This window comes from Callospermophilus lateralis, chromosome 1 (assembly GCF_048772815.1).
Source record: "Callospermophilus lateralis isolate mCalLat2 chromosome 1, mCalLat2.hap1, whole genome shotgun sequence".
Lineage (NCBI taxonomy): Eukaryota > Metazoa > Chordata > Mammalia > Rodentia > Sciuridae > Callospermophilus > Callospermophilus lateralis.
Window position 1 is genome coordinate 219,868,770 of NC_135305.1, and position 25,024 is coordinate 219,893,793.

The 25,024-nt window shown below is 52.8% G+C and overlaps 3 protein-coding genes across 4 annotated transcripts; 2 read left to right on the top strand and 1 right to left on the bottom strand.

The window, feature by feature from the left end:
* The first annotated feature begins 3,889 nt into the window (after positions 1–3,889).
* Positions 3,890–18,615, top strand: Timm44 (translocase of inner mitochondrial membrane 44). Its single transcript, XM_076850143.2, has 13 exons — positions 3,890–3,997; positions 5,702–5,797; positions 9,240–9,410; positions 10,795–10,875; positions 11,437–11,586; positions 11,684–11,823; positions 12,083–12,168; positions 12,818–12,910; positions 13,006–13,130; positions 14,222–14,272; positions 16,518–16,607; positions 17,632–17,742; positions 18,060–18,615. The coding sequence occupies exons 1-13, from the start codon at positions 3,953–3,955 to the stop codon at positions 18,177–18,179; spliced, it is 1,359 nt and encodes a 452-aa protein (XP_076706258.1). The 5' UTR covers positions 3,890–3,952; the 3' UTR covers positions 18,180–18,615.
* Positions 18,616–19,285: 670 nt separating this feature from the next.
* On the top strand, positions 19,286–20,036 carry Ctxn1 (cortexin 1). Its single transcript, XM_076850550.1, has 2 exons — positions 19,286–19,362; positions 19,768–20,036. Exon 2 carries the CDS (start codon positions 19,788–19,790, stop codon positions 20,034–20,036), a length of 249 nt encoding a protein of 82 aa, XP_076706665.1. The 5' UTR covers positions 19,286–19,362; positions 19,768–19,787.
* Positions 20,037–22,046: 2,010 nt separating this feature from the next.
* Snapc2 (small nuclear RNA activating complex polypeptide 2) lies at positions 22,047–24,745 on the bottom strand. 2 transcript variants are annotated; one of them, XM_076850231.1, is made up of 5 exons: positions 24,522–24,745; positions 23,748–23,858; positions 23,561–23,629; positions 22,961–23,231; positions 22,047–22,865 (listed from the first exon to the last, which is right to left on the bottom strand). In XM_076850231.1, the coding sequence occupies exons 1-5, from the start codon at positions 24,702–24,704 to the stop codon at positions 22,534–22,536; spliced, it is 966 nt and encodes a 321-aa protein (XP_076706346.1). In that variant the 5' UTR covers positions 24,705–24,745; the 3' UTR covers positions 22,047–22,533. The 2 variants fall into 2 exon arrangements, with proteins under 2 accessions (XP_076706346.1, XP_076965677.1); XM_077109562.1 differs by lacking the exon at positions 24,522–24,745 and adding an exon at positions 24,117–24,206.
* Between the last annotated feature and the right edge of the window lie 279 nt (positions 24,746–25,024).

Below are 25,024 nucleotides of genomic sequence, written 5' to 3' on the forward strand. Positions count from 1 at the left end.
AACACTGAGCTATATTCCAAGTCCTTTTTATTTGTATTTTTTGAAATAGAGTCTCACTAAGTTACTGAGGCTGGTCCCAAACTTGTGATCCTCTTGCCTCAGTCCCCACCCCCATCCTCGGGATTATAGGCATGCAGCACTATGCCCTGCTGAACTTCACCTCTTAAAGGTGCCACCACCTCTCACATTGCCACATTGAGAACCAGGCCTCCCACAGGTGAACCTTTGGGGGACAGACTCAAGTCATATCCAAATCAGAGCTTTAGTCTACACGTCTAAAATTTTATACATGTTAAACAGCAACTCTCCATTTCTCCCCCAGCCCTGGCCACCACTTCCTACTTTCTGCTAAGCTTTGGAGTGACTTGTCACCTAGTAGCAGGTAAATAATGCCAAAAAAAATCTTGCTCAAATTTGGAAATAATTCCAAGAATAGACTTTCTAGACACTTCTTCAAAGGATGGTTCCCTCACTGCCTCTTTTCCTCAGCCACTTCTGACCTTGCCATTGACCATCCTTGTCCCATTCTACCACACATTCACCATATACCTGGGGGAAGGTCCCTTGTCCCCAGCCACAACACCAGGCAGTCTGGGGTGCATGGTTGGTTGACTGATGTCTCAGTCAGCCTGGGCTGCCGAAACCACTCTGGTCTGAAGTTGTGTCCATTAAAATTCATATGTTGAAAGCTGATCCTCAATGCTGTGGTGATTAGAAGTGAGGCTCCATCTTCCTGAATGATGTCAGGGCCAAGAGAGCTAGTTTACTCCCTCCACCGGTGAGGGCACCTTTACAAGTCATCATCTATGAAGCAGAGCAGCCCTGAAGAGACTCCAGAGGTAATGTTTTATGATAAAAGGAAGATTATCTGGGTGGGCCCAATCTGATCACAAGAGCCTTTCTTAAAAGCAAAGACTAATTCTCTGGCAAAAGAGGACATCAGATTTCAAGCTTGGGAAAGTTGGGAAGGGACTCTGATGGCTACATAAGAAGGAGTTCAGGCCACCTCTAGGAGGTAGGAGTGGCCCGCTGAGAAGCAGCAAGGAAACTGGTTGTCAGTCCAACAACCACAAGGAACTATGTTGCTCGAGGCCTGGGGTGTAGCACAGTGGTAGAGAGCTGGATGAGCCTGTGTACGACCCTGAGTTTTATCCCCAGCATCACAACAAACAAATAAAAACAACCCCAGCACTAGAAAGAACATTAAAATAAAGGTGAAGGTAAAAACAAACCCTAACCAAATCATGGAATTTAGCATCCTTCAAAGTGGAACACATTTACATGATGGACCTTCTGTTAGGGTGCATCAGGAAAGACCCATTACCACCTTCTAGACAAACTGGAATCCAATCATTTTTAATAAGTAAGTCAGTTAAATTTAGAATGTGGAGCATTTTACACAACAGGGCTTCCAAGTTGCCAGAATCATGAAAGAAAAAATAAAGGGAACTTCTAGGTGAAAAGAAACTGCAAGAGATAGGAAAACCAGATGCAATAAGAGACACTGGATTGGATTCTGGGAGTTGAATTAAGGGGTTCTCTACCACACAGCCACACCCCTCAGCCCTTTTAATTTTTGAGATAGGGCCTCCCTAAGTTGCTGAGGCTTACCACAAATTTGCCATCCTCTTGCCTCAGTTTACTGAATAGCTGGGATTATTGGAAATCACCACCATATTGAGCTATTTAGTTATTCAATGTTAATGAGTATTTTGGGGGTTAATGATGCTGTCATCTTGTAAAAAGTGTCCTAAAGAGATTCATGATTAAGTATTGAATGACGTGACCTCTGGATGTCTGAAACTCTCCTTCAAATGGGTTAGCAAAAGAAACACACAAAATCAGGCCTGAGGGTGTGGTTCTGTGGTAGTCACATGCCTAGCATGCAGTGAAGCCCTGGGCTCCATCCCCATCACTGCAAAAATTTGTTAAAAAGTTAACAAAACAAACCAAACAAACACAGGGAGTGGGGAAAGGATGCTATAGCAAACACGAATAAGTGAATCTAGGTGAAGGGCCTGTGAGTTTTCATCATACCATCCTTTCAAGTTTTGCAGCTTTGAAATTCTGCAAAATAAGAAGTTGGGGAAAACAAACCAGGCACTCTTGCTCCTCTCCATATGTTCCTCCAGCTGTCATCATTTCACTTTCTATGCACGGCAGATTTTTGGGAACAGTCGATGTTCACTGTCCTTCATGTTCTCATCCTCTGCTGTGTTTAGTAACTGGCTCTCCTAATAAACAAACCAAAAACATTTGATTTGTAATGTTTGCCAATTCCTGTGGTGTAAATACTCCCACTGTGACTGATTCCACTAATAATAGGGCTCCATCCAAGAACTGTTAAGAGATGTAGCTACATACATCATGTTTCCAGCATGCAGATACAACATGTGACCATGCCTTGCTTAATGAGGGGGACACATTAGGCGATCTCATTGTAGTGAATGACAGAGTGCATTTACACAAACCCACATGGTTAGGCCAATCACTCAACTTGGCTTCTTGATGTGATCAAGCCCTCGGTGAACATGAGATGTGTGAACCTGCTGCTGGTGTGACATGGCTAACTGTTCTACAGTGAACTGTTTTGTTTATTTTTTATCATGCTGGGGATTGAATCCAGTGCCTCCCACTATGCTTGGCAAGTACTCTACCACTGAGCTACATCCCTAGCTCTTTTTATTTTATTTTGAACCAGAGACTTGCTAAGTTGCTGAGATTGGCCTCCAATTTGTGATCTTTCTGCCTCAACCTCCCAATGAACTGGGATTACAATAAACATTCAGTAAGTAGGAGTACACTTCAATAATAATAAGCCAATAATATAGTCATTTATTATCAAGTATTATGTACTGTACACAAATGTATGTGCCATATTTTTAAACAACTGGCAGCAGAGTAGGATGAGTAATGTATTGGGCTGTTAGGATAGCTACAATGTTATTAGGTGATACAATTACAATGTCATAATTTTCTGGGGCCATGGTTTGCCATATTTGTGGTCTGTCCATAATCGAGGTGGCATAATGTGGCATGTGACTACATGTAAATAACCTCACGAGAGCAGATAATAATAACATGTAGTAAAATAACCAGGGAGTGATGAATTTGAGAACAGAACCTCATGGTAGGATGCTGCCTCAATATTCTACAGCACAAGCGGCATCTTTTTTCAAGGAACTGAGCTCCACAAGTCCACATCAGGGGTTAACAATACAAAAAGCTTCAAGAGGACAACCAGGCAACATACATTCTCTCCCCCAAGGTATCATCCCTCCTCCTCCCCAGACAAAGATCGAATAACCTTGTCAATGTGCCACCACTTGATGGCGGCATTCTCCAAATGAAAAACAAACTTCAGGGCAAGACTAGTCCACACCCAGCCTGGTATCGCTTCGCCCTCCTGTTCTGGGTCAGAACCAATAGGTGTCTTCTCAAAGTGCTGTATAAGAGCGAGCTCCTTCGCTCTCGTTCTTGGAGCAAATAGTTTGCCGGTCAGTCCCTGTCAATCAAATATTGAGAGCTCCCTGAACAGACTGTAGTGGAATCACCGATCTGACTCAATCCTCGCCCTCAGGCTCCGCCCCTTCTCGATATTGCCCAACCACAGGTCTGAACTTCACAGGAGTGCCCGCCCCCTGGGCCTCCTTTGAGGCCTCCCACAACCAGTCATATGCTCCGTTTTTCCAAAACCCTGCCCTATCAGAGGACAAGCTCTTTAGAAATTCCCGGGGTACCGCTATTAGGCCCCGCCCTTACCACGGACGGCTTTGTTGCTCGCTCGCGCTCTCTCTCCGCCCCCAATTGCGTCTTACCCAATCAGAAAGCTCTCCCTCTCTGAAACCCCGCCCGCTGGGCCGGCTTTTCTCGGGACCACGGTGCACTAGGCGGTCGCGGCGGTTGACGCCATCCGGCCGCGCCGCGAGAAGGTCACACGGGATCTTCCAACATGGCGGCGGCGGCGCTGCGGGGTGGCTGGTGCCGCTGTCCGCGGGTGAGCGGACTTGCGGGGCTGGCGAGTGGGTTTAGGGGGCTCTGGGTGCGCAGCCTCCGAGGCCTCCTTCTCAGGCCCTCGGCTCTTGTAGCCCTTCCCGTGGAGGCTTGGGGTTGAGTCTTTGGGTCACCTGAGGCCGGGCCAGAGAGCACGTAGCGAGGCCTGAGCGCGGGGACCGAGCACACCAAGCTGGGGGCGGCTGTGCGCAGAGCCTGAAGGGGAGCTAGTCACCTCTCGCTCATCAGTCTCTATGTGCACGGGGAAGTGAATGGTGGTCCGAGCGACAGTGCCCCTTGGAGAAAAAGTGGCCAGGTGAAAGCAAAGAAAGTGACATTCACAGCACGCGTTCAAATGCCAGGTCTTCTACCGAGGGCATTTCCAACATCGCCTCTCCTCACTCCCAGCGTGGAAGTGCGGGACTTATTTCTCGCCCTAAGATTGAGAACTCTCCTGTCCGTAGGGCGATGGGAATCAGGGCTTGTAATGCACACTCAGAAGCTAGTGTATCATGTTGCTATCCTTTCGTCCTGTTTCATTAGTTGAAGGAACTAGAAACTTAAAAGAGTTAAGCCACCTGCCCACAGTCCTAGAGCTATTAGGTGACTGACAGGTCCAAAACACAGATCAACCTGAATACAGAGCCTTGGATTAAGAGGAAGGAAAATGTTTCACAGAAAGCTGAATGTCAGGATAAAAGGTGTCTTTGATTACTCCTTAGAGGTTGAATTTACACGTGTTTGGATTGGGCAAATTTGAGGTTAGGTGAAACTAAACTCAGGTTTCATCCTAGCATGAGATTTCTCTCCCAGATTAAATAGCTTCTTTTACTTCATAGGATTGCTGTTGTTACTGCTTCTGTAATCAGTGGGTATAAGCATATAGAGACGTAAAACAAGTTATTTACATTCCCAAGAGTTATCCTTGACTAACCATAGGCAGTAATGGTACTTGTGTAAATTTGGGATGTTGCGGGTGGTTGCCAGAACTGGTAGGGAACAGAGAAAGAAAGGGCCCAGGAAATGGAAGAGTGGTTCTATTAGGTCATTTGATTTTAGTGCACTAGGCTTCAGTGTTTGATGTTAGGGTGCAGGGTAGAATAGAATCCAGCTTAACATTCATCATTTGGTAAGAGAAGAAAGTGCCTTTCACGTGAAATTGACTGGGGCTTTGCTCAGAATGACTCCACTAAATTGCTCTGCTTGCAGCCCAACTTTTGACCAGGACATTGCAGGTTTATTTCAGCATTGTCTGTGAGGCAGTAAGTTATGAGTTTGCCTCTGAAAATTCAGGTCTCTTGTCTTTGGAGGCTAGCAAAAGTGGGGTGGGCTTGTGACAGAAGACTGCTTGCCACTGGCATGGAAGTTTAGCATGTCCTCTTTCAGGTTAAGGGATTAAGTTGTACTGATATATTTAGCCTTCTTCCCCACAGGTTGACATTTCCTGGGACCTCTGACCCCCAGTCCCTACTTCCCAGTTTCAGAGGCAGGAATATGCCTTGGAAGTGCAGATGTAGCATTTTCTCTTTTCTATCAGATTCCATTGGCTTCTCAGACTTGGGAAGGTTGCAGATTGTCTAGCATACAGCAAACACTTGGTCAAAATTGGCAAATGCATTGCAGGTGACTCCAGCATTTTTGAGTGGTCTGCTTACTTCCTAGACAAACTATTGTCTGAATGGAACTTTCTCCTTTTTCTTCCAATTAGAGATGCCTTGGCAATGGAGTCCAGTTTCTTTCCAGCCACAATCTACCCCATGGTTCAGCCTACCAGATATGCCGGCCAGGTGGAGAGCTGCCACTGGTAAGTGGCATCCCGATACCATGCTCATGATACCAGGGGTATGTCAATGGTGTGCCTCTGTGCCCAGGTTCTTTGAAGTTGTAGAGCCCAGTGTGCCAGCTCTTCTCAGTATGCCAGGAAGTGCTTGGGCAGCATCCTGCTTGATGTTGTTGGTGATCGGGTACTCGTACCTCAAAGAGTAGCACACTGAGTGCTCTGATGACTAGAAAAGGCCCCTGTGTTGCGCCAAATTTTTTTCTCCCCATTGCCTCTGCCCTTGGGTCCCTCATCAGGCATAGTTGTCCCCTTTTTTGGGAGACAGCCCTTTAGGCATTGAATCAGAATCACTCTGATGTTTCTGGACTTCACTTTGTCCTGGTCACTTCTCTTTGCCCATGCTTCTATTAGTGTCACAACTATGAGTGAGACCGGAAGCCCCAATGTATGCTGGGGTAACCTACACCCTCTCTTCCTACACCCAAGGCCTCAACTCAGCTAATTCCTTGCAGGCAACTAATTACCCCCCTGGTTCTGTTCTGGAATCTGCGGATATAGGACAGGCCCCATGATTCTTTTCCTTGGTTGTGCAGTCCCCTACACCCACAGTTTGCAGCCCTAGAATATATGGAAGGGCTGGTGCAAGATGGCAGAATCCCTGAAGGTCTTAGGACCTGGGCTTCCTTTGGAGAAAGGCTAGGATGGGAATGAGGCTGCAGCCTACCAACCAGAGGCCTGGCCATCTCTCCAAAGAGCGGCACGAGGGTAGCTGCTGCTTTCTCTTTTGGCTTGATAAAGGCCAGGGAGGCAGTCAACTTTGATATTGGGAAAGCAGCCCCTCAGCTATTGTGGCATATCCTAAGTGGGGTAGCCACATCTGGCTACTTCCCTGTGTTGACTCTCTTATATCACTTTTTAAGCATTTTTAAAATTATTTTTACTGAGCCCTTTTGTTGCTATACATATAGCAAAGCAGAATTTAAGTCCAGCTTTGACCTGAAGCATGTACCCCTAAGTAGTGTGTGACATTGGTTCCTGTATTTGGAGCTGCACCTTGGTTTCTCTCTGCATCTGGATGTGTTGGGTTTTCCCAAGATGCAGGCTCTCTGTGACTCTTCTTCTATGGGCTAAGAAAGGGAAGTTTGTGATGGTCACCAGGCTCTTGGGTGACATGGATGAGAGCTGGATACCAAAAATGGCCAATGTTTTTCTAGAGGAGCCAGGAAGAGTAGAAGCCCTGTACTGGATTTTGGAATTAGAACCTACAGAGTTCTTCACAGTTTATCCCTGGAATGAGAGTCCCTTTCGTGTTGTTGACTTTTGCTTTGGGTTCATGTGAGGATATTTGAATGCTCATGAGGACCTAGCCTAGCCATTTGTCCTTTGTTTCTTCTGGTGAGGAAGGAGACTGTGATTTGTTTTGCCTTAAATAGACTTTCTTTTAAAACAGTTTTAGGTTTATAGGAAAACTGAACAAAAAGTATAGAGACTTTCCATCTACCTCCTCCCCACTATCTGGGCACATTGTTTGCTTTGTTATTCAAGTCTAGTATGTGGGGGTATCTGTTACAATTGATTAGCTAGTATTGATACATTGTTATTTACTGAAGTCCAGTAGTTTACCTTTGGGATTTTTTTGGGGGGGGCGGGCATTGGGGATTGAATCCAGGGGTGCTTTATCACTACATCTGCAGCCCTTTTTATATGTTTTTTTAAAATCTTGGGCTGGGGTTGTGGCTCAGTGATAGAGTGCTAGCCCTGCGCATGTGAGGCCCTGGATTCAAAACTCAGCACCACATAAAAAAAAAAAAATAAATGAATAAAATAAAGCCATAAAAAGAGTTACCTCATTTTTTAAAAAATCTTTTAGTTGTAGATGGAATCATATCTTTGTTTATTTTATGTGGTGCTGAGTTGAACCCAGTGCATTCCATGTACTAGGCAAGCACTCTACCACTGAGCCACAATCCCAGCCCCCTTTTTATGTTTAGAGACAGGGTCTTGCTAAGTCAAGGGCTTTGCTAAGTGGTCCTCCTGCTTTAGCTTCCTAAATTGCGGGGATTGCAGGTGTGTGCACCCCTGCCTGGCTGGGACCACTTCTGTGTTGTACATTCTGTGGCTCCTGACAAATGAATCCTGTTGACCGTTACACCACAACATGTCCAGGTTCATACACAGTAGTTTCACTCCTAGAGATCCTCTGTGCTCTGCCTGTTCATCGCTCCTTCCCCCAGTCCCCAACAACCACTGATCAGTTTTTCTAGAGAGTCATAGAGTTGGAATTATGCAGTCTGGAGCCTTTTCAGATTGGCTTCTCTTTTTTTGGTACAGGGTATTGAACTCAGGGGCACTCAACCCCTGAGCCACGTCCCCAGCCCTTTTCTGTATTTTATTTAGAGACAATATCTTACTGAGTTGCTTAGCGCCCTCGCCATTGTTGGCTTTGAACTCAAAATCTTCCTGCCTTAGCCTCCTGAGCTATTGGGATTAACAGGCATGCGCCACTGTGCCCTGCAGATTACTTCATTAACACTTAGTAGTGTACATTTCAGGTTTCCTTGTGGCTTAAGAGTTCATTTCTCAATATTCCACTGTTGGATGTGCAGTTTCCCTTGGTATCTGCCAGGGATTGGTTCCATGACCCCTATAGATAACACAATCTGAGTAGGCTCAATAAAATGGCTCAATATTTGCATAGAATCTGCACAATCCTCCCCTAGACTGTAAATATCTCTAAATTACTTAAAATATCTAGTGAAATAAATGCTGTGGAGATAGCATTTATTTATGGAATAATAACAAGGAGAAAGTCTGTACATGTTCAGTACAGATGCGGTTTCTGGGGATTAAACTCAGAGGTGTTCTACCACCAGCTCTTTTTATTTTATTATTTTAAGACAGGTTATAGCTAAGTTGCCTGGGCTGGCTTTGAACTTGTGATCTTTCTGCTTCAGCTTCCCCAGTCTCTGGGATCATAGGCATGTGCCACTGCACCCAGCTTCTTTTTTAAAATGTATTTATGTGTGTTTGGTTGAATTCCAAGATATAGAACCTGTGGATATAAAGGGCTAACTGTACCACAGTTTATGATCAGGTGTTTCTTTAATTCATCTTCTGAGGAATGTGGCTCCATGGTAGAGTGTCTTCCTGACATGTGCAAGGCCCTGGGTTTGATCCCCAGCACTGCAAAAAGGAGAGAAATAGATAAGAGATTCATTTTTTTTTTTTTTTTTTTTAGTTTTTGGCAAACACAACATCTTTGTATGTGGTGCTGAGGATCGAACCCGGGCCGCTCGCATGCCAGGCGAACGCGCTACTGCTTGAGCCACATCCCCAGCCCAAGAGATTCATTTTTTAACTTGAATCAATAAAAAATTTTAGAGTGCCTCCTAGTCCCTCAGTAGTTACTGGGTGTTTTCATATGTGTTCTTCCAGTCTCTAACTTTTTCTTTTACATTTGTTCTAGTCCAAATCATATTCCTCTGGAAACAGAAAGGGTTTTCTGTCTGGCTTGGTAGATAACATCAAACAAGAATTGGCCAAAAACAAAGAGATGAAAGAAAGTATAAAAAAATTCCGGGATGAGGCCAAGAAGCTGGAAGAGTCTGATGCACTCCAGGAAGCCAGAAGGAAATATGTGAGTCCCTTTGCTCTGTCCCCCCACCCCGCCCCCCTTCCACACTGGTTTCCAGGGCAGGGCCCTGTGGTTGAGGAAGGGGTTGCTTGTGAGGAGGTGAGGCTGCTGTACTGATGAGGAGTTCCCAGGGGACAGGAGTGGGTTGCCCAGGTCTCTTGTTTCTGCGGTTTCTCTGCAGTGCACTTTGTGTCGTTGCTGGGGTGTAGCTCAGTGGTAGAGTTGTGCTTAACATGCACGAGGCTCTGGTTCCACCCCCTGCTGCCTTCCCCACCCCCCACTCCTACCCACACAGTCCACAGATCATCAGCATCAGCTTCTCCTGGGAACTGTGAGACAGTCTTGGAGTCTCACTCTCCTAACCAGCTGGGTCAGGTCTACATTGGGTCATCTATGGCACATGATCTTTTAGGTGTACTGCTCCTGAGAGCTTTTGTTTGTAGTGGTAGAAACTGGGTTACAATGCCAGGGTCATTATCAATTGCCATTGCTGACTTTTATTGAGCAGCTACCAAGCACCAGCCTGGACTTGATGCGGCAACCTTTATGTGAACACCATGTAAGGGCTTTGCAGGAGGACAGGTTACCCATCCTAAAGATGAGTGGCTGAGCCTCAGGGCATACGTGCCCCAGGTTGCTTGGTATTTTATTTTTATTTTTATATATATTTTTAATGTATCAGGGATTGAACCCAGGGGCACTTAACCACTAAGACACATCCCTGGCCCTTTTAGTGTTTTTATTTATAAAGAGAGTGGGTTTCACTGAGTTTCTTAGGGTCTCACTAAATTGCTGAAACTATTTGAACTTGCGATCCTCCTGGCTCAGTCTCCCAAGTTGCTGGATTATGGGCTTGCACCATCACACCTGGTTTGGTATTTTATTCTATTGATCCCTAGCAGGTCATGGAAGAGGCCTTTTCCCTGAGTGTCCCCAAGTTGCTCACTAGGATGGAATGTCTCACTGAGTGTTCAGCTAGATGGCAAATCATTAGGAAGGGCTGATTTGGGGACAGCAGGCTGAGGTTGGGGGAGGTGGCCAGGGTGGAAGGCAGAGTAAGATAAGATCAAGCCAAGAGCCGCCCTTCAAGATAACACTGCTGCCAAGTGGATAGGGAACTACCTCCTGCCACCCAGAGGAAGACCCAGGACTGGGGTGCCCGTGCTCTGGAGGTGGCTGCCAGGTGGACCTAGGCTACTGGCTTTGGCAAGGAGCCTGCAGTTGCAGAGACACCAGCCCAGCTGTGGGCTGTGAGGAACCTGTAGGGGGAGGCCTCTGGGCCTCTGTGGGGAGTTTGGGCTACAGAGAAAGCGCCTCCTGGGGCCTTTGGTTATAAGGTAAAGCTCACTTGTGTAGGAATAAAAAGAAGCGATGTTCTTTATCACAGAAAACCATCGAGTCGGAGACTGTGCGAACCAGCGAGGCGATAAAAAAGAAGCTGGGGGAGCTGACGGGGACAGTGAAGGAGGTAATGGTAATGTGGCCAGGAGTCCTCTGGGGTCACAGTAACCCTGGGTCCAGGGGGTGTTGACAGCAGGGGGAACGGGCTTGTGACGGGCTGGCCTGGCAGTGTTGTGGTGAGTGTACGGAGGACTGTGGTGGCAGCCACACTGTCCAGGAGGCTTCTGGAGTGGAGGTCAGCTGGGGTGAGGCAGGACTATGGCCCATCTGCTGGACACTGATGATGTTGCCCCCATTTAAGGGTGAGGTGGATGTGAGACACCAGGAGGGACAGCCTGGGTGCAGGTCTGAGGACTGGCATCGGGCACCCTCACCGCCACTCTCACCCTGCACTGCTGCTCCTTGGAATCCCTGTTGCGGTTGGTTCCCTGCTCCCTGGAGGACTCCTACCTATTTGGGGGAGAGGTCATTAAACCCAGTATTTGGCCTGGAGCCCAGGGGTTCTGTACCCCAGAAATTGAATGCAGTGTTCTTGAGTGTGTATTGCTGGTCTCAGCTCTAGGTGGTGGACCTGTCCAGGTCTGGGTGGGTGCTGTGTGAATGCCCATCTCTCCATCTGTCTCAGTAGAGTTTTGACGAAGTCAGCAAGAGTGACCTTGGCCGAAAGATCAAGGAGGGGATGGAAGAAGCTGCCAAGACAGCCAAGCAGTCTGCCGAGACTGTGTCCAAGGGAGGGGAGAAGCTGGGCAAGACGGCAGCCTTCAAGGCCCTCTCCCAGGTGAGTGGAGCTGAGCCAGGCAGCATGGCAGCCGGGGTGGCGTCTGGGTGAGGCTGGTGGTCACACAGGCATTCACAGGTCTGCTGCTCTCCCTCAGGGGGTAGAGTCTGTGAAGAAGGAGATCGACCAGAGTGTTCTGGGGCAGACTGGGCCTTACCGCAGGCCTGAACGGCTGAGGAAAAGGACGGAGTTTTCAGGAGAGAAGTTCAAAGAAGAGAAAGTCTTTGAGCCCAACGAGTAGGTCCCAGACTGCCCTGACGCCATCGTCAGGATCATGCCTGTGGTCTGCCATGGCCTGGTCTCTGCTTGGGCTTTCTGGCTCCCTCAGGAAAATTGGAAGGAGCCAAAAGGGTGGGACAGAGGGAGAAGATGGGGCAGGAGGTGAGGATGGGGTCATCGTGGCTGTGGGCCTGGGGTCGACCTCTGCTGTCCCTCCCATGGTAATGGGAGGGCCCAGTGGCACCAGGGCTGCAGCTTACACCAGCGTCCTGCCCAGGGAGGCTCTGGGAGTCGTGCTGCACAAGGACTCCAAGTGGTACCAGCAGTGGAAGGACTTCAAAGACAACAACGTGGTATTCAATCGTGAGTACAGCCCTCCTATCAAGTTCTGGCGGGGTGATGGTAGTGGACACTGGTCAGTGTGCCCACTCTGGCCACTGGACAGATTCCCATTTTGTAGAAATGGAGACAGTTTACAAAGGGCTGGTCATCTTTATGAGGCCACCTGATGGTTCAGTTATAGATTCTGCTACCAAGATGCCAGGCAATTGCTCCCTCATAGAATGGTCAGGACATCAGGAACCCTGGTGCTTTCAGAGGTCAGGGCCAGCCCAGGGCCCCGTGGCAGCCACTGGGGCTGGAGTTGCCTTGTGTTGGGCATGGGATTTCCTAGGTGCTGAGCCAGAGAGCCACCAGGCCACTTGCCCTTGTCCCTTGTCTTGGGAGGACCACTAGAGGCCTCTGTTTCCTTTGTAGTGGAAGCCACAGCCAGCAGGGGTGGCAACCCATAACTTGCACAGCCCCTCTAGGGCCCCAGCCGAGGGTCTCCGTGACCTCGCCAGGTAGGTCAGCAGGCAGCAGTCCTGTGCACAGATAGGAGGCAGGCTCAGAGATCCCCTCTGGGGCACAGTCGTGTCCGGGGTGGGTCTCACAGGGGCTGTAGGGAGTCCCCAGAAGCTGTGGAGCTGGGCAGCTTTCTGGAAAGGGCCCTTCTCAACCCCCTCCCCCACAGGGTTCTTTGAGATGAAGATGAAGTATGATGAGAGTGACAACGTGCTCATCCGAGCATCCCGGGCCCTGACCGATAGGGTCACTGACCTGCTGGGTGAGTGCTGTGCTGCAGGAGGGGTCCCCCACACCCTGGCAGGCAGTGGGGAGGGAACCAGGGTCCTGACTCACCCCAGGCTCTGGTTCCCATAGGAGGCCTGTTCTCCAAGACGGAAATGTCAGAGGTGCTCACTGAGATCCTGCGGGTGGACCCAGCCTTCGACAAGGACCGGTTTCTGAAGCAGTGCGAGAATGACATCATCCCCAACGTCCTGGAGGTGCTTGCCACGTCCTAGCAGGGCCCCTCCTGGGGTGGTTGGTTCTCTGGCCAACTTCTTCCTATCCAGGCAGCACTCTGGGTCCAAGTCTAGTGTCCCCAGGGGAGCGTGGCCGCTGGAACTGTCTTCTGAGCAGATAATTCTAGGCTCCTACCTGGCTGCAGCTGCCCCACAGGCCTGCCCTCTGCCTTGTCCAGGGTACAGATGCCTAACTACATGCACCCATGATAGGGTCTCAGGAGGGGGCTTGACCCTACTGTGGTCCATGCTGCTCCAGGGATGGTGACAGTTGGGGGTCGTGCCTCGCCCAGAGTTGGCTGCTCCAGGAATGAGTCTTCCTTCCTCCTTGTCGTCAAGCAGCACCCTGCCTCCCCGGAAGCCTGTCCTGCGTCTCCTAGTGTCCCTTCCCTTCTCCCTGCCTGAAGCTGTTCCTCACAGGTGCCCGGGAGTGGCCTTCCAGGGTCAGGGAGAAGCAGGCACCCACCACACTCACACTCTAACAGGGTGCCCCAGCCACACCCATAACCAAGGGACATTTCCTGGGCCTTGTCCCTGGCAATCCCACAATCCACATTGAGCTGCTCTTGTTCCCCCCGTTCGTCTGTAAGTGAGGAGGGGGGTGTTGCTTAAGTCGGACTGCAGCCACCCACCTGCCAAGGCCAGTTGCCTTTCTCTGCCTCTTTGTAGCCCTTGGGGTGTGACAGGAGCCTGGGCAGCCCCCACCTAGCCAGGCCAGGCTTTCTTCAGGCCTATTGTGGGACCACAGAAAGTCCTTCCACTCCCATGTCCTTTTCACCGCTTAGGCAGGGAGGTGGGTGGGGGGAGTTGGGTGCTGGGCCTCAACCTGGCCACAGTTTCCCCTTCAGAGCTTGGCTCCTTCCTGCCCCTCGCCCCTCTCCCGACACTTCCCTTTCCAACCTTTCCAACCCTGTAGCCAGGTTCCTGTGGAAATGTCCTTCTCTAGACTCACACTCACAGGCTGAGGGGCCAGGGGTCTTTGAGGAAAGGTCCCCACCAGAGAATGTTCTCAAGAGTTCTACCTCAAAAGCCCACTTAGTTCTCACACTTTTTTTTTTCTTTTCCCTTTTTAGGCCATGATTTCTGGAGAGCTCGACATTCTCAAAGATTGGTGCTATGAAGCTGTGAGTACTGTTTTTTTCTTTCTCTCTTTTTCTGCCAAAAAAAAAACAAAACAGAAAGGCTAGGTGTGGCTCAGTGGTAGAGTGCTTGCCCAGCAAGGCCCTGGGTTCCATCCCCAGGCCCCCCACTCCCCAAAAGACCACGTGTGAAGAAGGCCTGCTTAGCTAGCTTGAGGATGGGACAGCAGGACGACCCTGGCTCTGGAAGGGAGCGAGTCTGCGTCAGATGCTTCGCTGGCACAGAGCCACAGCCCGCCCCCCATCTCTCCCTCAGCAAATGTGTCTGTGCCCATGAGTGCCCCACCAGAGGTGCTCGCCCCATGCAGAGCCCATGGCCAGCCTGTGGGCGTCAGGTCCTCTGCATGCAGACAGAAGCTCCTCAGTAAGAGGGTTCCTCCTACTCAGTGCCAAGGGACAACCTGATGTCACAGACCTGCCAGTTTTCCTGGGCCTCCTGCCCACCCCCCTTATCTTAAATTAATTTTGATTAAGAGCCAAGCATGTGGTGCATGCCTGTCATCACAGCTGCTTTGGATGCCGAGGCAGGAGGATCTCAAGTCAATGAGACCCTGTCTCAAAAATTAAAAGGGCTGGGATGTGATTCAATGGTAGAGTGTCACTGGGTTCAAGTCCCAATACCACAAATTTTTTTTTTTTTTTTTTTTTTTAAATTAAAGAGCCATAATTGATTTAAGCTATGGAGTAAAGGTGAGGTTTCCAGGATGGCCTGTTGAGCATCTTTTCCTGCTCTGGTCAGGTGGCCGTAAAGATATGATGCAGGACCCTGTGGCCAAGGTGGCCTGGGGCACAGGCTTGGAGTCCAGGGGTCAAGCAGAGGGTGAAAAAGGTCAGTGAATTACCCTGGGTAAAGAAACCAGATGTTCCCTTGGCACTCCTGAATTTCACGCATGGCGGGTACCTCACTAACCTGGCTCACCTGTCCCCTGAGCCAGACTTTATCACCACACCTACCTCACTGGGGTGCAAGGGTACACTGCCAACCTAGATGTACAAAGCACCTGGCAATCTTACAAGATTACAATCTTACAAGAACAAGGCTGTTCTAACAAGATCTACTGCCCAGGGAGGAGCAGCACGTCCTGACAAGGCCCGGCTTCTTCCCAGGGTCGGTGCTCGGGGCCTTGGGGCCACCATCAGAGTCAGCACAAGGAGGCTGGGCAGGCATCCCCAGAGCACACACTGTCTGCCCCGCTCCTGGCAGCCTCCCCATGCCTGTGGAGCTCCCAGCGCCTGTCTGCTCAGGCCATCTTGCCTCACCCTCCTCACTCTCCCTGAGCTGCCTCTTTGGCCATATGCTTTGTTTTTCCTCCCCAGCTTCTTTGAAGCAATTCCGACTTTTTTTTTTTTTTTTTTTTTTGGCTCATTCTATTCTGCACCCTGCTCACAAACAACTTGGAAAAAGCAGAAGATTCTGTCAGGTTTCCCTTTTAAATACTCCCCTGCACTGTGACTAATCCAGCAGGCATTTATGAGTTGTGGGTTTTCTTTTTTTTTTTTAGTTTGGGACCATTAAGCTGGGGCTGATCATCTTTGCCAGAGAGCTGCTGGTACTCCTGGAAACACAGCTGAAGTTCTAGCTGCTCACTGAGGTGTTTTTGAAATGTCATCTCTAAAAAGCCCAAAAGCAGGATTGGCACGATTTTTTTTTTCTTCTGAGAATCATTTATTTCCATAAAAAGTATATGCCTTCAGAGTGTCTTGCATCCTAGGGGCCTGCCCAGCCCAGAGAAGCTTCTAGTGAATATGTCCATAACTGCATGTGTCTTGGGGACCGTGTCCGCAGTCTGAAAGCAGGCACAGAGCAGTGAGGGTGTCTTTTGGGGCTGGTCCATGAGAGAGGCACCCTTAGGTTTAGGACAAATCCTAGAAAAGGCATCCGGTTCCAGGCCAAGAGTCCAGCGGAGGTAAATACCAAGTGTTAAAGACCAGCCAAGGATCCGCCCCCTTGCCCTGGGAGTGCTCTGGATGGCGTTCCAGCAGAATTACTGTTTGCTGATTAATACAGCTTTCACTTGGGAGACACACTCTTCCCATAAAGAGGAAAGTGTATGATTCAGGCCAGCAGGTTGGTGGCACCTACCTCCTCTTGGACCCATGCTCTTGGCCTCTGCTCTCACTGTCTGCTCACCCAGGTGCCAGGGTGTGTAGACATTGGTTCCAAGTGGAGCTGAGTCTGTGACCTGCCCTGGATGGCCGTCCACACCGGCATATTGGCCTCTCATTGCAGACCTACAGTCAGCTGGCCCACCCGATCCAGCAGGCCAAGGCCCTGGGCCTCCAGTTCCACTCACGCGTCCTAGACATTGACAACATTGACGTAAGTGCCTCTGAGGGTGGAGCCCTGAGGGGTGGGGGCTGTGGTCCACACAGGGGACAGGGGACGGCTTCACCTGGACTGGGACAACCTGCTGGTTAGCACCGACACTCAGTATAGGCAGGCGTTTAAATGAGCTGCAGGGTCCCTTTGCAGAAAGGGACTTCCATAGTCCTATGGTTGGGATACAGGTGATCCCTGACTTCCATGGTTTCAGATTTTTTTGCTTTATGATGGTGCAAAAGCATACACATTCAGTAGAAACTGTACTTAGAATTTTGATTTAAAATTCCTTGTAATAACTTCATTATAAATAGGCTTTGTGTTAGAATTTTGCCCAAATGTAGGCTAACGTAGGTGTCATGGTGTGCCTGAGACAGGCTGGGCTATGCCAGGATGCACAGTAGTTGGGTGCATTCGATGTGTGTTCAGCAGTGATATTTTTAACTATTTTTTTTTTTAGAGATTTTTTTTTTAATTTATTTTTTAGTTTTCAGTGGACACAACATCTTTATTTTATTTTATGTGGTGCTGAGGATCGAACCCAGCACCCCACGCATGCCAGGCGAGCGCGTTACTGCTTGAGCCACATCCCCAGCCCCGATTTTTAACTTCTGATGGTTTTATCAGGATGCAACTCCATCATGCTTCCAGGAACACCTGTGTCATTAGGCAGGTTTGGGGCACTGCCCAGACATTGCATTCCTGAGAGCCCCCATGGCTGGTCTACCACCGTCCCCCCCCCCCCCCCCGATTTCCTTCCTCTGGGGAGCAGAAGGAATGTCAGAGCCAGCTCCTTCTCTCTTCCCCCCTGTGGCCTTCATGCACATTCACAGTCTAAGTCCTGGTCTTTGAAATTATGGGAAGAGTCTCATGGGAAATGTCCCCCACTCCTAGAAGTGGACCAGTCCTGGTCTGAGTGGCAGTGCTTCAGGAGGAAGGGCCACAGCAGGGGTTCCACCTCCAGGAGGCAGCAGGGAGGGCTAGGCCCTTCTCTGAGGCTTGCTGCCCTCTCTGCTATCTGCAGCTGGCTATGGGCAAGATGATGGAGCAGGGTCCTGTGCTGATCATCACCTTCCAGGCCCAGTTGGTGATGGTGATCAGAAATCCCAAAGGCGAGGTGGTTGAGGGTGACCCGGTAAGTGGGGGAACTCTGGGGGGAGGGGGCACAACTTCCCACCCCCAAGACCCTGCTTGTGGCCACCCTGCACAGATGCCAGCTTGGAACCAGTAATTTCTGTGACCTGGTGGGAATGGTCAGGAGTTTGGGCCTGGTCATCAGAGGATGCATCATAAGTTGTCCAATTTTACCAAGACCTGAGCAGTGACCCCTGGGGACCCAGCCCAGCACCCTGATTCCTCCCTGATCCATGTGTCCTCCCCTGCCTCTCAATAGCCCCTTGTCCCTGTTTGCCTCCTGAGCCCCAGTCCCTCATGCCCCATTCTGCTCCACAGGACAAGGTGCTGCGCATGCTGTACATGTGGGCCCTCTGCCGAGATCAGGACGAGCTCAACCCCTACGCAGCCTGGCGCCTCCTGGACATCTCTGCCTCCAGCTCAGAGCAGATCCTCTGAGCAAGGCAGCAGTGACCAGGGAGCTCTGCGGCTGGATCATGTGGGTCACATATACAGGGGCATCACCCCTGGCAACTATAGACCTCTGGGGACAGTACTCTGGTCTATGCCTGGAGCTCAGACAGGGAGTTAGAGAACCAGCTGGACAAGGAAGGGGTTGCAGGTGCCACGTGTCTGGTGGCAGGAGATGTGCCCCACAGCACCAGACGGGGGCTGCTGACAGCGGGTCACCAGGGGTGCACCAGCCACACAGTGCCAACAGGCTCTCAGGAGGGGAACTCCCCCTGGGGACAGGGTGGTGGGGCAAAGGCTGCAGCTCCCAGGGGCCTGCTGGCCACACCAGCCAGGCCATTTTAGGTCTGTCTGCTATCAGTGCTCTTATTTCCTGTACATAAGCCTGAGATTTGGAAATAATAAAACACCAAAGTGCAGAAGAGCAGCTTGGATGGTCTGTGTGCTTCTCTGGGGTTGGGGGGGTGGGTGGTGGTGGCTGGTGACTGGGAGCCCGCCAACTTGTCATGGAGAGGCCAGGTGTTCAAGGTCAGAGAAGAAACTGCAGCCCCAGAGGAGGGACTTGCCCTGGCTGGGACCCTGCCTGCTTGTTGACAGGAAGACCAGTGCCCAGGAAAAGGGGACCAAGTCCCCTAGGGGATCTGCTGGGTTGGGGTCCTCAGGAATGGAGTAACTTGGCCGCCCATACTGAGTGGTGATTGGTGGTATTAGGACCCTCCGGTCTTGGCTGAAAGGCCTGTTGGGGAGGATGGAGCTGCAGTCGCCGAGGTCCGAGGTGTTGGTGGGAGAGGAGTGGCTGCTGTTCACTCCCGGGTGAGGTTCCAAGTGCTCGCGGAGTCCTGGAGCTGGGTGTCTGCCCAGGCCTGGGGTGGGGGCGTCGTCCCGGCGCAGGCCACTACGGAGTAGCCAGCCCGCGCGCCGCTGGCGGCGCAGCCCCGCCCCCCGCGGCGGCCCCGCCCCCGTCTCCATAGGAACAGCCGCGGCGGCCCGGCTGGCGCGCGGCTCGCCTGCCTCGGTCTCCGCCGCTCCAGGGGCGGGTGGGGTGGGCTGAGCCGGGGCCGCCGTCGCTGCTGCTGCCGCCGCCGGGGAAAGACCGAGAGCGGAGCTGGTATAGGTCCCTGGAGAGAGCGAGGCCGCCGGGTGGCCCGTCCGGGTCCAGGTTGAAGCCAGGGTGAGGGGCGCGCGGGGAGAGGGCGGCGTGGGTGGGGGAAGGGGTCCCCGGCCTCAGAGAACAAAGGGAGTGAGGCTGGGGAAGCGGGGACTCGCCTCCGCGGTGTAGCTCGGGCCACTGGCCGCGCGTTCGCACCTGTTGTGCGCGGGCTGGGCCGGTCGGGGCTTCCTGGCCCGGCTCTCAGCGCCCCCGCCTGCGCGCACTGCCGGAGTTGGGTCCCCGCGTGGTGGTGGTGGTAAGCCGCGGTCCGGCCATGGGCGTAGCCCGGGGACGGCGACGCGGGCGGGGGATTTGCGAGGCACGACCTGGGGGCGGCGGCGGCGGCGGCGGCGGGAGAGGGCAACGCGGAGGCGCGGGAGGGCGTAGCCTCATCCGTGAGCCCTGGGCGGGCCCCCTCCTCCGCAGGGCGTGCGGCTATGTGAGCCATGAGCGCGACGTGGACTTTGTCACCGGAGCCGCTGCCGCCATCGACAGGACCCCCAGTGGGTGCGGGCCTGGACGCAGAGCAGCGCACGGTGTTCGCCTTCGTGCTCTGCCTGCTCGTGGTGCTGGTGCTGCTGATGGTGCGCTGCGTGCGCATCTTGCTCGACCCCTACAGCCGCATGCCCGCCTCGTCCTGGACCGACCACAAGGAGGCGCTCGAGCGTGGGCAGTTTGACTACGCGTTGGTGTGAGGGGCTCGGCGTCCCGGGCCGGCCCTTAACTGTGCCTCCGAGGGTCACCCGGGCAGGGGCACCTCCTGGCCAGGACTGCACTGAGGATCCTGGCCCGGAATCCCCAGCCCGGGGCCCGGGCGTTAAGAGAAGCCCCGCCCTCCCTTAACCCCGCCCACCTTTCCCCCTTGGCCTGGCCGGAGTCCCGCCTCGTGCCTTTATTTGCCCTGCCCCTTCTCCGCTGCACTCTGAATCCCAGGTGGGAAAAGGATTCCCGCACCGATCCCCGTCTTTCCCAGCGTGTAAGTGGCTCTGCTATTGTCCTGCCTGTGGGCATGAGTGTCGTGTCCTTTCCTGAAAGTGGGGACACTCCTTGTCCTCCACACCTCTGTCTTCTGACCATCCTCAATTTCACCGTGATTGCGTGCTGAGCCCCTCCTTGAGCTCCGGCCCTAATGGCGCTCTCTCGGGCCCACGGGTTGGATGGTTGCTTCTAATAATATCCTGCGCGGCCTGCCCCGGAGAGGGATCCTTGACGACCCATTGCGGCTGTTGCGTCCAGGATGTGTGGAGCCTTCGGTGGAAGAGGAGTGCAGGGCAGGCTCATCCCCGCCCCAAGCCTGGGCCCCAGTACAGGTCAGCGCGCCCTTCCTCATGCCACCCTCCGTCCCCATCGGCCCCCCTGCTTCCTCCCGCTGCCACCCTACCCCACCTCTCATGCCTTTTCACTTCTCCCTGCCAGAGCGAGGATGATGATAATAAATACTATGGAGCGCTGATTGTGTGGTAAGCAGCTGTTTATTCAGGGCCTCCTTTTCCTAGCCTATTTGCTCTTCGGTATGGTGAGAATCAGCTGGGCTTTGTTAGCATCCCCATTCTACAGGTCAGGGGACTGAAGTCCAGGCACTTAAGAAGGACTTGCCGTTAGCTTCTTGCCTCATGTTCAGCTGGGCTGGAAGTGGAACCCAGGTCTGGCTTTTGCATAATCTTAACCCAATTCTCTAGCTTCAGGGGGAGACATTTACTGTCTTGTCCCCCAGCGCCAGGCATAGCTAAGATAAATACACACCTCTTTCCCTCGATCTGGGGAGATACTGGGATGGGGTACCCTCAGCCAACCTTGGGGATTATCCCCAGGAACCACACCTGCAGCCCCAAACTTTCTGGACCTTGTCCTTCCTTCCCCCATCAAGTGTGCCTTGGAACCAGTGGGCCTGGCACTGTAGGCTATGCCCACTGAGTAGGCTGGCTGCGCTCCACTGCTGGCCCGGGAGATGTGTTGTGTGCCCCAGGGGAGCTGTGTGCAGTGTGTGGGGAGAAATGAGCGTTTCTATAAAAGGAAAGCTGTGTGCAGGCACAGGCTTGCCAGCAGACAACCTGCCCCCTCCCCGGCAGCTAGTCAGGCGTGGGAGAGGGAGTGCTGTGGGAGGACACCTGGCTACCCCAGACCGGCCCTACTCCATGCCTGCAGGGCAGATGTAGTTGGTGCATGGAAGCCCAGCAACACCCTCAGGAAAGTGGGATCTTGGGGATTGACCAGGACTTGATCCCACTCCTCCACTCAGCTTTGCTCCTCACTCTCCTCCTAAGGCCCCTCCAGCTCTGCTTTTCTCCTCCCCTCCTAGGGTTTCCTGAAGCTGTAAGGCCACTTCTGGGGACTCACTCCCCTTCCTCTAGCCTCCTGCTGCTTGGGGCACCTCACCCCCAACTTAAGCCTCCCACAGCACATGGCCTTGTGCCTCCAGGTTGGCGTCGTATTCTCTGCTGCCTTCTACCTTCCGCGTGTATGATGTGACATTGCCCTGCTCTGAAAACCTGACACCCGTCTCCCCATAAGCCCTACCCAACCACACCTGTCCAAGACCCACCTCCACCTGGTTGCCAAGGGGATCCTCATGGCCAAACTAAGGTCACGCCAGGCAGCAACTGGTGCTGGTGACTGCACCCTCCTCCCTGGTGTGGCCCCCAAAGTACACAGGACCCCAGGCTCAGAGCCCCAATCCCATTGTTTAGTCATGGGGAAAAGAGCAGGACAGGTAGATGAGAACTTTATTAGAAGCCATAGGACACCCCAGGAAGAAATGAGGTGCCAGCAGTGGTGGGCACTGAATAGAGGGGAGTGAAGAGGGCTCAGGGATGAAAATAATGAAAACCTGGGCAAAAGAGGGCATGTGAGGAGGTCACAGTATGGGGGACCAGCCATGGCTCTGCTATCTGAGAACAAGGAAGCTGGGCTTGGCAGGTCAGTTCCATCTGTCTGTCAGGGGTTCAGGATGCTTGTCTGTAGAGTCCTGCATCCCTATTCTTCATTAACCCGGTTGCCTGGCCATCCCCAGGGGACCCCTGCACAACTCTAGTTCTGTTTCTGAGATCCCTGACATGTAAAGCATCTAAAGACTAGACCACATTGAGCACCATATCAGGGACCTTCTAAAATAATCCTCATGACAACCCAGTGATGGCTACAAAACACTAAGGGCCAGATTAGTTCAGATGTTTCTACCACCTGCTGTGCCCCTCACCTTGTAGGGGTGGCTGCCTGGCCTAGGAGCTCCAGGGGCACCAGGAATGGGTTCAAGGGGCAGATCCCAGCTGCTTGCCAGGCTGATCTTGGTTCCCCTGGCGTGGCTTGCTCAGGGGCATGGGGGCTGGTCTGGCTGGGCTCCTCTGGCCCCTGGGAGCAAGCACTTCCATCCTCAGCCCCAGGTCCAGGGCTTCTACCAGAGGGACTGAGCTGTGGGGCCATCAGGTGAGCATATGTTTTAGTCATATGCTCAATCAAAGCTGTGCAGGGCAGGCGGGGCAGCTCCTCAGGAAGCGACAAGAGCAGGTCAAGGACCACAGCTGACTCTGGTGATAGATGGAAAGGGAAGGAGTAAGGGAAGTGAAGACCTGCCACCTAGGACCCCTGTCCCATACCCCCTGCCTTCCCCAACTCCTCTCACCAGCTGCTGAGAGCTCTGGGACATGACCACTCCGGGAGCAGCAGGACAGGTACTTGTAAATCTTCTCAAAGTCCATGGTGATGTCTCCCTCAACAGCAGGGCCATTTGGGGATTTGGCAGGCGTCTCAGAGGCAGGACCAGGGGCCTCTGGGGTGGTGTCCCCCTGCCCTCCAGTGATGTTCAGGATCAGTGACTTTCCACGGGCTTGTGTGGGCTTGGGGGGCTTGGAATGCAGGAGACTGACAGGTTCTGTGGCTGCGATGGTGAGCACCTGGCAGGTGGAGCCAGCAGGGAGGAAACAGGAAAGTCCCCCATTTCCCTCTGCCCTTTGGGGCCTGGGCTGAGCACTCCACCTCCCCAGCTTCCCAAATCCTCCCCACAACTCTGAGGAATGCAACGGATAGAAGATGGCCTCCAAGACAGGACCACCACGAAGGATCAAGTGTCTAGTGCCTGGTCAGGGGCACAAAACCCAGGTCCTCTTGCATGCTAGACAAGTGCTCTGCCACTGAAATCACATCCCCAGTCCCACCTTACTTGGGCCTATATATACAACCTGTCTCCTGGGACAACCCTGATGGCCTGGGGGTCCAGCTGTACCTGGGAGAAAGCTGCTGTCAGGGCTTCCTCCAGTGGGCCTGTTATCTTCTCAACTAAATCCATCCATACCTGGGTGAAGTCCGAAGGCACATGGTCAGCAAGGGTCTCCCAAGACCTGACCCTCTTGGGGGTCCCCGATCCCACAGAGGCCAGCCCTGAGAAGCCTTGCCCTGCCCACCTGCCTCACCTCTATGGGGGCTGGGGGCTCCGCTTCTCTGCGTTTTCGGCCACCTGGATGCACCCTCTGAATGGCCTCTCGGACCACTCGGTCTTTCAGCTGCTGGAGGAAGGCCCGGATCTGAAGGGAAAAGAGCAAGCCAAACGGGCCTGTTATGAGTTCAGGGATACAGAGGAGACACCAAAGTCCACAGCCTTGCCTACTTCACACGCAGCCACAGCTCCCTAGCCTGCGAGTGGCCCGGCCTCGGATCCGCGAGGCTCTGCGGGGCTCCAGAAGGCGGCCCCAGAGTGGGAACAGCGAGGCAAAAAAGATGTAAGGGCCAGGCTTGTTCTGGTTACTCCTGCAGCCCAGAGCTGCCCGGACGCTGAAACTGACCTCTTCGTGTCCACTCCACCCCATTTCCTGACTGTTGCTTCATCCTCATTCCCACTCCGTCTAACTGCGACTTTTGCCAGGTCCCCGGTCTCCACCGCTTCTCACTCGGAGTTCGTCCCCATTTCCATCTCTCCTCGCCCCGCCTCTCAGTCTCACGCCAGGTCTCAGCCTTAGGGACAAGCTCGCCCATTCCCCCGACCCAGGCACGGCTCCTCCCCTCAGCTTCACGCCCCGCCCACTCAGTTTCCAGCCCCACCCCTCAGCCTCACGCCTCCACGCTCACACTTGCAGCAGTGGTTGACGCGTCATTGATCGCGGCAGATCGCGGCAACCTACCGCGGCCCCGCCCACTCCCTGGCCCCGCCCATGATCTAGCTTCCACGCCCATACCCGCACTGGACTCACTTCAGCCTCGCTCCGGCCCCGCAGCTCCTGGGCCAGCTCGGCCGAGTCTGGCTCTGGTTGGCCCCGCCGCGCCTGCAGTAGTCGTAGGAGCTTCCGCTTCTCGCGGGGGCTCCAGGCCGCGGGGCCGGTCACCTCTCCCAGATAGCGTGCCGGGACCGCTCGCCGCCGCTGCGGTGGCTTCATGCTACTGAGAGGCGCCGGCGCTCTAGGACCGCTTGCCCGGAGGGCGGGGCTACGGAAGCCGCTGAGACCAGAAAGCCCCGCGTCGGGAAGGGCGCAAATGGGGGCGTGGCTTCACCTTGGCGAGCCAAAGGGAATCTCCTTTGGGAATGATGAGACTGGCACCAGAATTGAGGCGGGGGCGACTGAGACCCACATTCCGGGTTTTATCTCATTCATGAACTGGAGCCTACGCTTTGGATCGCGTGTCCTCTCTACATTCCTGAACTAACTTATAAAACTCCTACTTTGTGTGCTTTGCTTCCCGAAGATGGGTAGGCAGT

Excerpts from the sequence above, each read along its gene's own strand:
- Timm44 (XM_076850143.2), top strand. The coding sequence starts at position 3,953 with ATGGCGGCGGCGGCGCTGCGGGGTGGCTGGTGCCGCTGTCCGCGG. Across the intron at positions 12,169-12,817 it reads CAACAACGTGGTATTCAATC|GGTTCTTTGAGATGAAGATG; the intron begins GTGAGTACAGCC and ends CCTCCCCCACAG. Across the intron at positions 13,131-14,221 it reads TCATCCCCAACGTCCTGGAG|GCCATGATTTCTGGAGAGCT; the intron begins GTGCTTGCCACG and ends TTCCCTTTTTAG.
- Ctxn1 (XM_076850550.1), top strand. The coding sequence starts at position 19,788 with ATGAGCGCGACGTGGACTTTGTCACCGGAGCCGCTGCCGCCATCGACA.
- Snapc2 (XM_076850231.1), bottom strand. The coding sequence starts at position 24,704 with ATGAAGCCACCGCAGCGGCGGCGAGCGGTCCCGGCACGCTATCTGGGA. Across the intron at positions 23,859-24,521 it reads GGGGCCGGAGCGAGGCTGAA|ATCCGGGCCTTCCTCCAGCA; the intron begins GTGAGTCCAGTG and ends TTTTCCCTTCAG. Across the intron at positions 22,866-22,960 it reads CCCAGAGCTCTCAGCAGCTG|AGTCAGCTGTGGTCCTTGAC; the intron begins GTGAGAGGAGTT and ends ATCTATCACCAG.